Source organism: Trachypithecus francoisi, unplaced genomic scaffold, assembly GCF_009764315.1.
Source record: "Trachypithecus francoisi isolate TF-2019V2 unplaced genomic scaffold, Tfra_2.0 Lachesis_group5, whole genome shotgun sequence".
NCBI classification, from domain to species: domain Eukaryota; kingdom Metazoa; phylum Chordata; class Mammalia; order Primates; family Cercopithecidae; genus Trachypithecus; species Trachypithecus francoisi.
Window position 1 is genome coordinate 53,496,485 of NW_022681470.1, and position 12,893 is coordinate 53,509,377.

Here is a 12,893-nt window from a genome sequence, read left to right on the forward strand (position 1 = left end):
AAACTCAACATCCTGAGGACCATTTAAAAACACAGTGAAAGAGGCCATGCAAAGCATGACTGGTGACTCATTTCTCTGTTCAGCTTGAAGGACTTAGACCCTGGATTCACCACAGCCATATAAAACCCACCCCACGAGACACTAGAGCTATCAATAAATATAGAGACGCCACTTCAACTTCAGAGACTCTCTCAACCCTATTTGAATGGAAAAGTAAATCCTTTGATGGGCTTCAAATATCTTTTGAAGAAAAATATCAGATAAATAACTAACTTTAATGAAATTAGACAAAACACATGTCCTCTTGACTACTACAATAATTACTTTGAGCATAATAGGAATTTTTGTTATTATAATTATTTTATATGGAAAGGTGAGATAACTTCATGTCTGTTCCCTGCCTTACTGAATGCTTAACCCATATATTTACTTGGCCATTATAATTGCCTAAGTCATTACAATTACTAAATTTATAAATTTTACTTCATAATTGTCTTGGTCATTACAATTGTTAGACTTACCGATTTTCTAGACATCGTATGCCACGCTAACTTAGTCTGCCACTCATTATAATGAACATTCTAACATTTAGAAATGGTCACTCTTGTTTTAAAACTTCTAATTACACCTTTCCTGTTACTACAATGCCTAGACAGGCATAACAACACTGTAGCTCAACTGTTTCAAGGTATCGCCACTGGAAGAAACTTACCAGAATGTTGGATCTGTCAGTTACTCCCCCAAACTATTCAAAATAAGCATTTTCTGTTAGTCATATTTGTCATTGACCTTCTGGATGCCCCAAATACGACTACCTATCTGCACCAGCTTCTTTCCATGGCTACTTTCCAGGTCCAACTAGTAGTACACCAAGAAATCACTACCCCATGTTTCAATCTCTCTTTCCCCATCATAAATGGAAAGTCATTCCATTACATAGGCCCTCCCTGGCCCATGGCATACTGGGCAGACAAATGCAGCCAGGAGAAAGGAAATAAGCCTGTAAAAAAAGATCCATAGTTCAATTCCATTTGTCTGTATTCTCCATGAAAAAATCCATCAATAAATGCACCCTTGAGGGCTTTACCTCTGTGCCCCCTTGGTACATGTTTTTTTTTTTTTTTTTGTGGCATAGGATCAGACTCTCCTCTGTTAGGACAAGCCCACTGGTGTCTCAATAACCTGTATATTAAGGGCTGTCACTTATTGAGATACTTCTCAGTTCATGCTAATGACAAAAGATTCCCACGGACTCCAAAAGGGACTGCCAGGCATATATCAATATATCGGGTGGCAGAGCCTTCTAGGCATCACGAGTCCTAGCTATGGAGTGTACACTCACTGGGACATGATCAGAAACTTATTGGCAACCATAGAAATAATTGCAAAAGAGGCTACTAAGAATATTAAGGCTGAGAAAACTCTTTAAATTTACTTGCCCAGATAGTTCTTGACAACGGAACTACACTTGATTGTCTCTTGACTTTACAGAGAGGAGTCTGTACAGTGATCAATACCACCTGTTGTACTTATATCAGTGCTTCTGGTAAAGTAACAGCCAAGCTAAAGAAAATCTTTCAGCAGTCTCACTGGAGACCACACCTCTCTACCACAGACACTATGTCTGAGTAGTTTTTTGAGATTTTCCCCTGCACACTCCATGTTTTCCAGTCCTTTTTTTCAAGGGCTCTTAAAGTTCAAGCTCACAGTTCTGTTTATAGGGCTTATAATTTACATCATAGGCTGCTATTCAATTAAATATTACAGTAAAACCACAGACTGAAGTACTAGCATGTTCATGCAGCACCCTCTGCTGGGTATAACAACTTGTAGTTTGTTACAAGATGGATTCATTTCTCTAATCCTGACTCACTCTCTGTGCCCCTTGTCAGCAAAAAGAAGCTAGAATGGCCATTGCCCGATTCACACCATATTAGCTGTTACACCTCAGGATTGAGAAGGGATCAAGTCCTGGAGGAACTGAATGTGTCCCTAGGAAAATTATATAAAATTGATTAAGGGGTAAAAATTCAACTATGTTTTCAGGACAATCAGCAGTAATCATTAAGCCAGCTTTCCCTTTGTCCTACTTCTCTGTAACTGGTCACTGATTGCTACCCTAGGATAAAGAAGCCCTTGTCAGAAGACCTTTTGGTCCTTTTCTTTTCTATAGATAAAACCTAAGACGTTATGAGATGATAATCTTTCTGCATGAGTTTCTCTTTTAGGTTCTGCATACCAAAAAAGAAGAAAAGAAAAAAGAAAAAAAAAAAAAAACTGCCAACATACTGGTCAACAAGACAAAACCTTATTTTCACAAAAAATTAAAAAATTAGCCAGGCATCATAGCACAGGTCTGTAGTACCAGCTGCTCAGGAGATCTGAGGTGGGAAGATCACTTGAGCCTGGGAGGCAGAAGTTTCAGTGAGCTCAGATCATGCTACTGAAATCCAGTTGGGCAACAGAGCAAGACCATGTCTCAAAAACAAAAAGCAAACACACACACACACACACACACACACAACACACACACATCAGCCGGTCAAAAAGAGCCCGGCAAAAAGCTGACTCAGGAAATAATGCAGGTTCCACATCCTGGTGACTTCATCCCCCTCACCCTGACCAATTGACAACCCAAATTTTCTAGCCCCTCACCCTCCATGATCCCCTTAAAGTCTTTTGCACATAGCCCCTTCCCAGAACAGATTTGAGGCTTGACAATCCTCCCAATTCCTTGTTTGGTGCCCTTGTGTTGATTAAAGCCTTTCTTTGCTGCAAACACTGCTGTCTCAGTGTATTGGCCTATTGCTAAACAGTGGACTTGTGAACCTGATAGTGTTACAACAAAATACGATAGAAGCTATTTAAAGGATCAATCCATGCATGAGCCTATTTCTGGACACCCTTTTCTCTTCTATTGTTCTGTGTGTTTATCCTTTCACCAGTGTCAGGAGATCCTTTTATTCACTGTAGCTTTTTCTAAGTCTTAAAATTTGGTAATGTGAGCTTTTCGACTTCTCTTTTCTTTTGAAGAATTGTCTAGCTGTTTTAGCCCCTTTGCCTTTCCACATGACTTTAGAATCAGCATGTCCATATGTGCAAAACGTTGTGCTTGGTTATTCACTAGAACTGGGACACATTCATAGATGATTCTGGGGAGAACTGATATGTAATAGTATTAAATTAAAGGATATGTAAACATTATATATCCTTTGATTTAGTAAGATCATACATTCTTACACTAGTTTTTTGTGATTTTCAGCCTACAGATCCTGTATTTTATTAGATTTATAAGTACATATTTTGTTTTTCCTCCTTCAACTACAAATTCAATTTGTTTAATAGATATAACTTATTAATGCTCCCTAATTCTTCTTTAGAGAGCTATGATAGTTTGTAGCTTCAGTAATTTTTTAATTAATTCAAGTTCTTGAATTGATTGACATGGCATTATTCAGAATTTTTTTTATTTTTCTTTTAATATATGTAAAAACCATAATGATATCATTTCTGTCATTGCTGACATAAGCAATTTGTGTCGTCTTTTTTTCTGATTTGGTCTGTCTAAAGGTTTCTCAAATATAGAGATCTAAAATAACAAGATTTTTGTTTCCTTGTTTATGTACGTATTTACTTCTTTATTATTTCATTTCTGATCCTTATTGTAGTATTTCTTCTGCTTACTTTGAGATTATTTTTTTCTACTTTTTCTAATGTCTAATGGTAGAGGCTAAGATTATTGAAGGGGAACACTGTCATTTTCTATCCCAACTATTTAGTGATATCAATTTATTTCATACTGCTCTAGTGCCATTCCACAACTTCTGATGTGTAGTTTATCCATCAGTGTTTGACTGGAGTAGGGTGAGTATTCCGTAAAAGATTTACTGTGTTTTTTGGAGAGAGGTGGGGAGAGGGTATTATTGCCAAAAGGTGGAATTTTTTTTTTTTTTTTTTAACTCCACTCTGCATTTTAGCTAAGAGAAGCAGCTTTGGAACTTCTAAAGTCTGTACATCTGTAAGACCCCAGGGATAACTTGTTTTAATTTTTTTTTTTAAGTCTAAGTTTGTTATGGGTCAACTTGGTTCTTTCAAGGCTTATTTTTAAGGTTTTAAAGGGCTGGTTTAGGGAGGCTAGAACTGTGTCCCAGTTGTAAGTAAACTTTTTTTTTTTTTTTTTTGAGATGGAGTCTCGCTCTGTCACTCAAGCTGGAGTGCACTGGCCAGATCTCAGCTCACTGCAAGCTCCACCTCCCGGGTTCACGCCATTCTCCTGCCTCAGCCTCCCGAGTAGCTGGGACTACAGGCGCCCGCCACCTCACCCGGCTAGTTTTTTGTATTTTTTAGTAGAGACGGGGTTTCACCATGTTAGCGAGGATGGTCTCGATCTCCTGACCTTGTGATCCGCCCGCCTCGGCCTCCCAAAGTGCTGGGATTACAGGCTTGAGCCACCGAGCCCGGCCCTAAGTAAACTGTTTACCCAGAGACAGTTTGTTCAGAATGTTAAGCTGCTTCTGATGTATCTACTAAATGACCTAGATGTTCAAAGGAATCTTTCTACTCTGATTGATTCCATTTAAATATCTCCCTGTGTTGTGTGTGCTCTGGGAATCTTTTACCTTTTTGTTCTCTGGTAGTGTTCTTCATCTGATAGGCATCCTTGGTCCATTCTTGGGGAGTTTTGCTCTACTCTCCAGAGTGTCAATATTCAGCCAAATAATCCAGGGAGTTGCTGTGGAAATTTGTAGAGCCCTTTCACTCCATAGTTTCTTCTTTTTTCACTCTCTTTCCTGCAGATTCTAGTGACCTCATCTTCTTTGGGAACACTGACTTTTGTTTCTTCTACTCAGCAAGTGTGTCATTTTCTGCTTGAATTCTCCTTCTCTGTGCTGCTGTTTGGAAAATTTCTCCCAGCATAAAGTCTCTTTGATGATGAAACTCATCTCATTGTCACTTTTTCTCTGGAATTAGGTGCTTCCTGCTTTCCAATGTCTGAAAATGTTATTTTCATCTATTTGCTTCCATTTCCTTATTTGTGGCTAGCACTCTGTTTTACTTGATTATTCTTGCCTGGCCTTTTACCTTTTTAAATTGTGTCTACAGTTTGATTTCTGTTAGATTTCTGCTCATATTTGGATTTGTTTCAGAATTTGTAGTCATGCTGGATTTTGTTTGTTTTCTTTGTTATAATTTATTATAAATCATAATTTATTTTCAGTTGTTATTATTTTCTTTTAGAGCTATGTAATGATAAATTTCCCTCTGAGCACTATTTGAGTGTCATCTCACCAAGTTTTATTTAATATATTCTTATTATCATTCAATTCAAAATATTTAATGTTTCCTCCTCTGATTTTCTCCTTATCCATGAGTTATTTATAAACGAAGCTGAGTTCCGGGAAGCAACCTAGTAACTGACAGTAATTTCTGTCATCCATTTACAGAAACAGTGACTTCCACTCTTTCAAGTTAAGTTCTACATAATTTGAGGAATCATCATTTTGGCCTTTCAAGATAAATAAATCTGTTACTGTCTCTCATCTTCTCTGAACTCCGCATGTCCATTTACTTTGAAGCACATAGTAAGAATGGCATTTCAAATTCTTGGAGTCAAAGGCTATGACAGTTATTTTGGCAGATTTTCTAAGATCATCACAGGATCTCAGATACTCCAATTGGCTAAATGAGTTTTGGAATTGCCTAAAAGATCTAAAATAGGCAAGATTAAAGAGTCCTCAGAAATAATACTCATTGTCTATCGAGTTCTGACATGCTGGAGAATTCCAAATCCATTAGACAAACAGACTTCCAATAATTTCTTAGAAAGAATTGTAAGTGTCTTAAATAGAGCTTTGTTTTAAAAAATGACGAAGAGTCTTGATATAATATCTTTGGCAACTCAGAACTTATTTTCCTTAGCTTGTATTTGAATGTTTATGATTACCCAGGTTTTCAGTTACAAATGACTCATTATTTTTATATTTGCATATTATTTAAGTTCTTATAAAATGTTATCAAACATATGATTGTCTTTTTCTTATTCTCTTCCCTTTTAGAAACATGTTCCAAATCAAGTATAGATATTAAGAATGGGTTTATATCTGAATCTCAGTATACATATGCCTTAAATAAACAAGCAAAATATCAATGCAAACTAGGATACATAACAGCAGATGGTGAAACATCAGGATCAATTACATGTCGGAAAACTGGATGGTCAGCTCAACCCACGTGCATTAGTAAGTAATTTATTACATTTGTATTGATTATCCAGATGATACACAAAAGTTTACTAACTTTAGTCTTTTTTGGGGAGCTGATATAATTTCATTTGAAAAGATAAGAAAAAGAAACCTAGAGGAACATAGCAGACATCAATTTTTTCCTTTTCACATTAATTACTCAAATATTAGTCTGTCTTTCCATTCAGGCTTTTCCTACTCTAAAGCATTCTGTGTTAAACAAGTTAGGGAGCTTTATGTGTATTCTGGTTTAAACTGATTTTGCTTTAGCTGAGACCTTTATGACTGTTATATATACCTGTTTTATGTGATTAGCTTTTTATATCAAAGTCTTTGCTCCTAGATATGAAAGTAATGTTTTTAATGAAGATATGGATGCATAGTGCATAATATCAAAATAATTTAAACTCTATAATTTGTAGATTTGGCACTGTAGGAGATGTCCAATTCTGAATATCTTCCCCCTTAGAAATTTTTTGGAAATATATAGGTAGTAGAGAGACAAAATATTCCTAGATGGTACCAATTTCTGCTCTATTGCATGATTTCCCTACAACACTATGTAGATATTTATGAAGATTTTCTAGGAACAACTGGCTCAGTTTGTCTTTTTTTTTTGCAAAACCATTCAGTTACATATATGTATGTGTGTGTGTGTGTGTGTGGAGAGAGAGAGAGAGAGAGAGAGAGAGAGAGAGAGATGGAGTCTCACTCTGTCGTCGTCCAGGTTGGAGTGTAGTGGTGCGATCTTGGCTCACTGTAACCTCCGTTTTCCGTGTTCAAGCGATTCTCCTACCTCAGCCTCCTGAATAGCTGGGATTACAGGCACCTGCCATCATGCCCACCTAATTTTTGTATTTTTAGTAGAGATGGGGTTTTGCCATGTTAGCCAGGCTCCTAATCTCAAATCATCTGCCAGCCTCTCAGTAATATATTTGAAGTAATGTTTAATATATTCATGTTAAGCAAAGTGAGTATCTAGGTTATTCATGTACATTGTTTTCATTTTTTTTAATGTCTATGCTTAATATGAGGTCTAGTTTACAAAAAAAGTTACTGCTCATAAAAAACTCATTTATATTAATTTTTTTTTTTTTTTTTTTTTTTTTTTTTTTGAGACAGAGTCTTGCTCTGTCGCCCAGGCTGGAGTGCAGTGGCCGGATCTCAGCTCACTGCAAGCTCCGCCTCTCGGGTTTATGCCATTCTCCTGCCTCAGCCTCCCAAGTAGCTGGAACTACAGGCACTTGCCACCTCGCTCGGCTAGCTTTTTTGTATTTTTTAGTAGAGACGGGGTTTCACCGTGTTAGCCGGAATAGTCTCGATCTCCTGACCTTGTGATCCGCCCTTCTCGACATTCCAAAGTGCTGGGATTACAGGCTTGAGCCACCGCGCCCAGCCTATACTAAATTTTTAATTATTCTTTTAAGATTTTCTTATTATGGAAGAGAAAATGTCTTGTATAACATACGAATTCATCTTTTCAATCATTTTTTTCCTTTTTACATATGTCTCAACTAAAAATTAGTGTGGACTCTTAATTTACAAAATTCTGTTATGATTGTCTTTAAAAAAGTAATATACACCTGTAGTGGCCTGTTTTATTACTAGCATTGTCATAAATGCTTTATATAAATGAATTAAGAAAAACGTTCCTAAAATAGATTTTGGGGCTTAAGCAATGAAAAAAAATGCTGTGTAGAAACATATACTTTCACTTTTGGCAACTATTTTAGGACAATAAATTCTCACCAGTCACAGGTTATTTTTGTACAGTACTTATTTATTAGTGTATCTAATCAATAAAGCTTTTTATTCTTAGAATGGGAAATACTCAGGTTGTTTATTAGATGACATTAGAAATGATATTCTAAATTTTTTATGCACTAGAATCTTGTGATATGCCAGTGTTTAAGAATGCCAGAGCTAAAAATAGCATCACATGGTTTAAGCTGAATGACACATTGGACTATGAATGCCATGATGGTTATGAAAGCAATACTGGAAGCACCACTGGCTCCATAGTGTGTGGTGACAATGGTTGGTCTGATTTACCCATATGTTATGGTGAGTACTGGTTTTTCAGAAATTCATTTTTCAAAATGAAAATAAATCTGTGTTCCAATTTTAAAAATTTGAATTAAATAGAGAAATTCTTAAGGAATGTTGACTAAAATCAAGGTATCTCCTGATTTAACATAAACTGGGAAAAGAAGGGGGGTTTTGAAACGATTTCTAAAATAGTGCATTAAATTAATGTTTCCTATGGGCCACGTACCTTTCAGATTTGTGATTATGGTACAATTGCTTTTGTTACCCTAAATAAAAGCTTTCAAATTATTTAGAACCTAGCACTCATTACCAAAATTATAGTTTGTTACAATTTCTTCAGCAAATTTGTTTTTTAATTTCTATTTTACATCTTCTATCTTTTTTTTTTTTTTTTTTTTTTTTTTTTTTGAGGCGGAGTCTCACTCTGTCGCCCGGACTGGAGTGCAGTGGCCGGATCTCAGCTCACTGCAAGCTCCGCCTCCCGGGTTCATGCCATTCTCCTGCCTCAGCCTCCCGAGTAGCTGGGACTACAGGCGCCCGCCACCTCACCCGGCTAGTTTTTGTATTTTTTATCTTTTGTGTTAGGTTCTGTACTTTCTGAGCGTAGTTCTTTATTTTCTAACTTTCACAAGTTCTGAGGACTATTACATGAATCTCATTTAAGTTTTCTAATCAGCCATCTATTTTTCAGGGTTAGAAGAAGGATCGACTCTGTGGGAAAACAAGTGTATATATAGAGTGTTCCAAGGCAAAGAAAAATATGTGCAAAGCTGTAAAAACAAAACAATATATTTCAAGGTGGTAAAGCAGAGTCTAGCCTGCTGAGGCTAGATGGGAAGCAAGGAAACAATAGTCCAGATCAGCTCAGGGCATCCTATCATTTGGATTCATTTTATGACTGATGAAAGCCCATAAAAGAGTTTTAAGAAAAGGAATGGTATAATTTGATTTCTAGTTTTGTTGAATTGTTTTCCAGGATGCTGTACTTTTTGTAGGCAAGAGGCAACACAATGAGTCCAGATAGGATGAGAAAGTGTGGAGACTGAGAGCGAGTGAGGATAGAGGAGGTGCAGAGTGGAAGGCTGATTTGGAAAACATTTTGGTGTTGGAAAGTACAGGTGATGTTACTAAACGTTGGGTGTGAAAAAGAGTGAGATCAAGGGACTCACATGTTTGTTTTTAATTGTTGTCTCACAAGTATGTAGGTAAATGGGAATACCATTTCGGAAAATTGTATTGACTGGAGAGAAAGCATTTTGAGAGGGCTGTTGCAACTTTTGACTTGGACACATTGTGGTTCAGTTGCCAATGGAAAATCAAAACTGGATATGTGAACTGTGGAGTTGGATATGCATCTAGCGACGAGATATGCATTTCGGAGTATCATCGTATAAATGATGACACTAAATTGGATAAGAATACAGAATGATAAGAGCAAAGAGCTCAAGACGCAGCCCTGAAACATTACAACATTTCAAAATAAGGCAGAAGAGGAATAAATAGTACAGAAAATGGAAAAAAAAGGGGGAGTACCCAGAGAAACAGGAGAAAAAATCTAGAATGCTGCCATAGACATAAACAAAAGGAATTATTAATGAAAAGGGAGTGTAACAGATTGCTTAAAAAGTCATCCTGTCTGAATCCTAATTTCACTACTTGCTAAGCCTGTATCTTTGGTCAACACAGCAAGTCTATTTGAAGCTTTGTTGACTCTTTCTTATTGGCAAAATGTCACAATATTTACAAACAGTTCTAATATTTCAAAGGATTGTTTTGGTTAGCAGACTAAAATATTTATAAATATTTATTGCCATAGTGTCTTGTATAATAAAGTCAAGGAAGTTGTAATTTAATTACCTTATCATTATCAAAGTGATAAATATTTCTAATTTAGTTATTATGTTCTGTTCAGAAATTGTGATGGATTAGGTTAGGTACAGGCCAACGGCAAGTGTAACAAAAATGGTTTTTAATAGAGTAGAAGAGACAGACCCTACGTAGGATCTGTCAATAAAAATAATAAGCAAGATATTTAATACAGACGATGGACATAACTCTTTCAAGATTCTGGCTGTTCATCAAATAGGAAATTCAGAATATAGCTTCAGGAAAGTTGTGCACTGAAGGAAGATAAAAATAAAAAAGATGGAAGACACCAGAGCAGACACAGCAAAAGGGAAGCTGCAAAGGCTGAACACGTGACTTACATATTGCCCTGAGAAAATTCAAGGGGAAGGGATTCAGAGCTACTGTGGAGATATTGTACTTTGGTGGCAACAGGACTGCTTACAACCTTGTGGCAGGTGGCAACAGGACTGCTTACAACTTTGCAACAGGAGATGGGAAGGAAAATGAGCAGTAAGGTTCGAAAATGGTAGAAGCTGATGGATTCTGTTTTGAAGTATGAGACATGGTCATCTGAGATTGAATAGTGTGTGGGTGAAGGAGGAGGAGGAGTACTAGGTAGAATAGAAAAGTTTTGAAATAGTCGCAGCTGAGAAAGAGAATGGGTAAATTATAGATGAAAGACAGTGTCAAAGGCCCAGTTAAATTTGAGTCATTCCAGATGTAAATACCTATCATAGGACAGTAGAAAATGGTGAAAACACAAGCACAGGTCTACCTATGCAGAGATTTTTTTCTAATATAAGAGAGTGGAAAACAAAACAAAAAAAGCCAAATATCCAAGTAATAAAAATATTTAAAATATATTTTATAGATCACTGGGTTCAGAGAAGTAGAAAATCCAATGATTGAGATAGAAAATAGTAGGAAAGGAACTGGAGATCTGTTTTACATAGGAAGTCATCTATGCAAAGAATGGTTGAAAGCCATTCATTTATTGAGAAGGACATGTGCAACAGCTGAGGCAGGAAAGAACTTTACCTTTTTAATAAAATTCAAAGATCGTAGAATCTGAATCCTGGATTTAGTGGAGGAGAGAGACATTTGATAACATTGGAAGAGTAGGCGTGGATCATAAAGAGTTTGAATTTTATTCTAATTGAGGGGGGAGGCTTAATTTAAGAGAATCATAAATTTCTTTTCTGTAATGATAGGTAAATTTAGGTTTTATGAAGCCAGAAGCTTTTACAATTTTGAGGGGTCTTCTTCAGAAAAGAACACAACATCGCGAATATATTATTTGAATAGTCTTTCCAATCACCATACATGAAATGAAAACCTAAAGGAGAGAAAGTTGGAGTAGCAGACATAGCAGTAGAAGCTGATGTAGAAAATGACTTTCTATTGCAAATTGTACAAAGACTTAGGATCATTTGAACACATAACTAGGAATTTGCTAGTGTAGTACAAGCCTCCAAACAGTAAATGAAGAAATGCCAGCTTAGTATTCTTTTCAAATATTCTTCTCTCAGCCATGCAACAGAAAACTGCATACAGATTGACAGATATCTGAGTGTATTTCAACTGTCCCAGAAGGTCTCTTCTTTGTTGAAAGTTTTCCACAGAATTGTTATTACAGAGCACTTAAGCTAAATAAGTTTTATAATCTTCAAGGAGTATATACCTCAGAGTTAAAAATTCATACTAATATTTCACATATCTAGTACTAGGACTTAGGGTTTTGAGTTTTAGATGAAGAAAAATATTTCTAATTCAGGGAGTGTCCATTCACATTATTCTCTAAATCACATTTCCTAAGTTATTACCTCTATATAAATACAGCAATTGAATAATACCCAATAACCAAGATCTTAACTTTTCTTTTTAAGATAATGCTTTTCACAGTATTATTACAGAGAGAATGTATATAAAATTAACACAAAAAATGTAAATAAACACCCATACAAATAAAAGAATTGCTATGTAGAAGATTGGTATAGACTTTTAGGAGAGAAATCCCAGTGATTCTCATTCAAGTGTGATTTTCTCAAATAATCTGCAAAACTCATTGAAACAAACACAAAAGCAAATTTCTATAGTTATTATTTTGTGACATTACTTTTAAGAATAGGTTTAAATCTAATTTTGGAATTATATATTAATAACTGAGATTATGATGTAATTAATTTTCTTTTTAGTATGATTCTAATTTTTGAATTCTAGTTTGTACTTTTCTAAGTAAGCAAGAAAGGAGGATTCTGAATAAGAAAAACAATATTTTGGATAATATTTAGTAACGTTGTTGATTTTTAAAAATTATAAACATGTAAGAGATAATTTTACACATTTCTTATTTGAATCAGAATAATTATCAAATTTATTAAACATTGATATAAATAGTAGATATAACAAAATTATATTTTGTTTTATTTTTATTTTTTTGAGATGAAGTCTTGCGCTGTCGCCCAGGCTGGAGTGCAGGGGCACAATCTCGGCTCACTGCAACCTTCGCCTCCTGGGTTCACGTCATTCTCCTACCTCAATCTCCCCAGTAACTGGGACTACAGGTGCCTGCCACCACGCCCAGCTAATTCTTTGTATTTTTAGTAAAGACAGTGTTTCACTGTGTTAGCCAGGATGGTCTCGATCTCCTGACCTCGTGATTCGCCCGCCTCAGCCTCCCAAACTGGTGGGATTACAGGTGTGAGCCATTGCGCCTGGCCCAAAATTGTTATATGTTAGCATAAATGTTCAGGA

At 35.9% G+C, this 12,893-nt stretch overlaps 1 protein-coding gene across 5 annotated transcripts in view; it reads left to right on the top strand.

Moving 5' to 3' along the window:
* CFH (complement factor H) overlaps window positions 1-12,893 on the top strand; it is a 175,052-nt gene that overhangs the window by 60,336 nt on the left and 101,823 nt on the right. For 4 of the 5 annotated variants that reach the window (XM_033200639.1, XM_033200640.1, XM_033200641.1 and 1 more), the window contains exons 10-11: window positions 6,057-6,239; window positions 8,130-8,306. The exons of the other annotated variant lie outside the window; for it this stretch is intronic. In XM_033200639.1, the coding sequence (XP_033056530.1) occupies window positions 6,057-6,239; window positions 8,130-8,306 (360 nt within the window). The remainder of the gene's footprint in view (window positions 1-6,056; window positions 6,240-8,129; window positions 8,307-12,893) is intronic. 5 annotated transcript variants of the gene reach the window in all.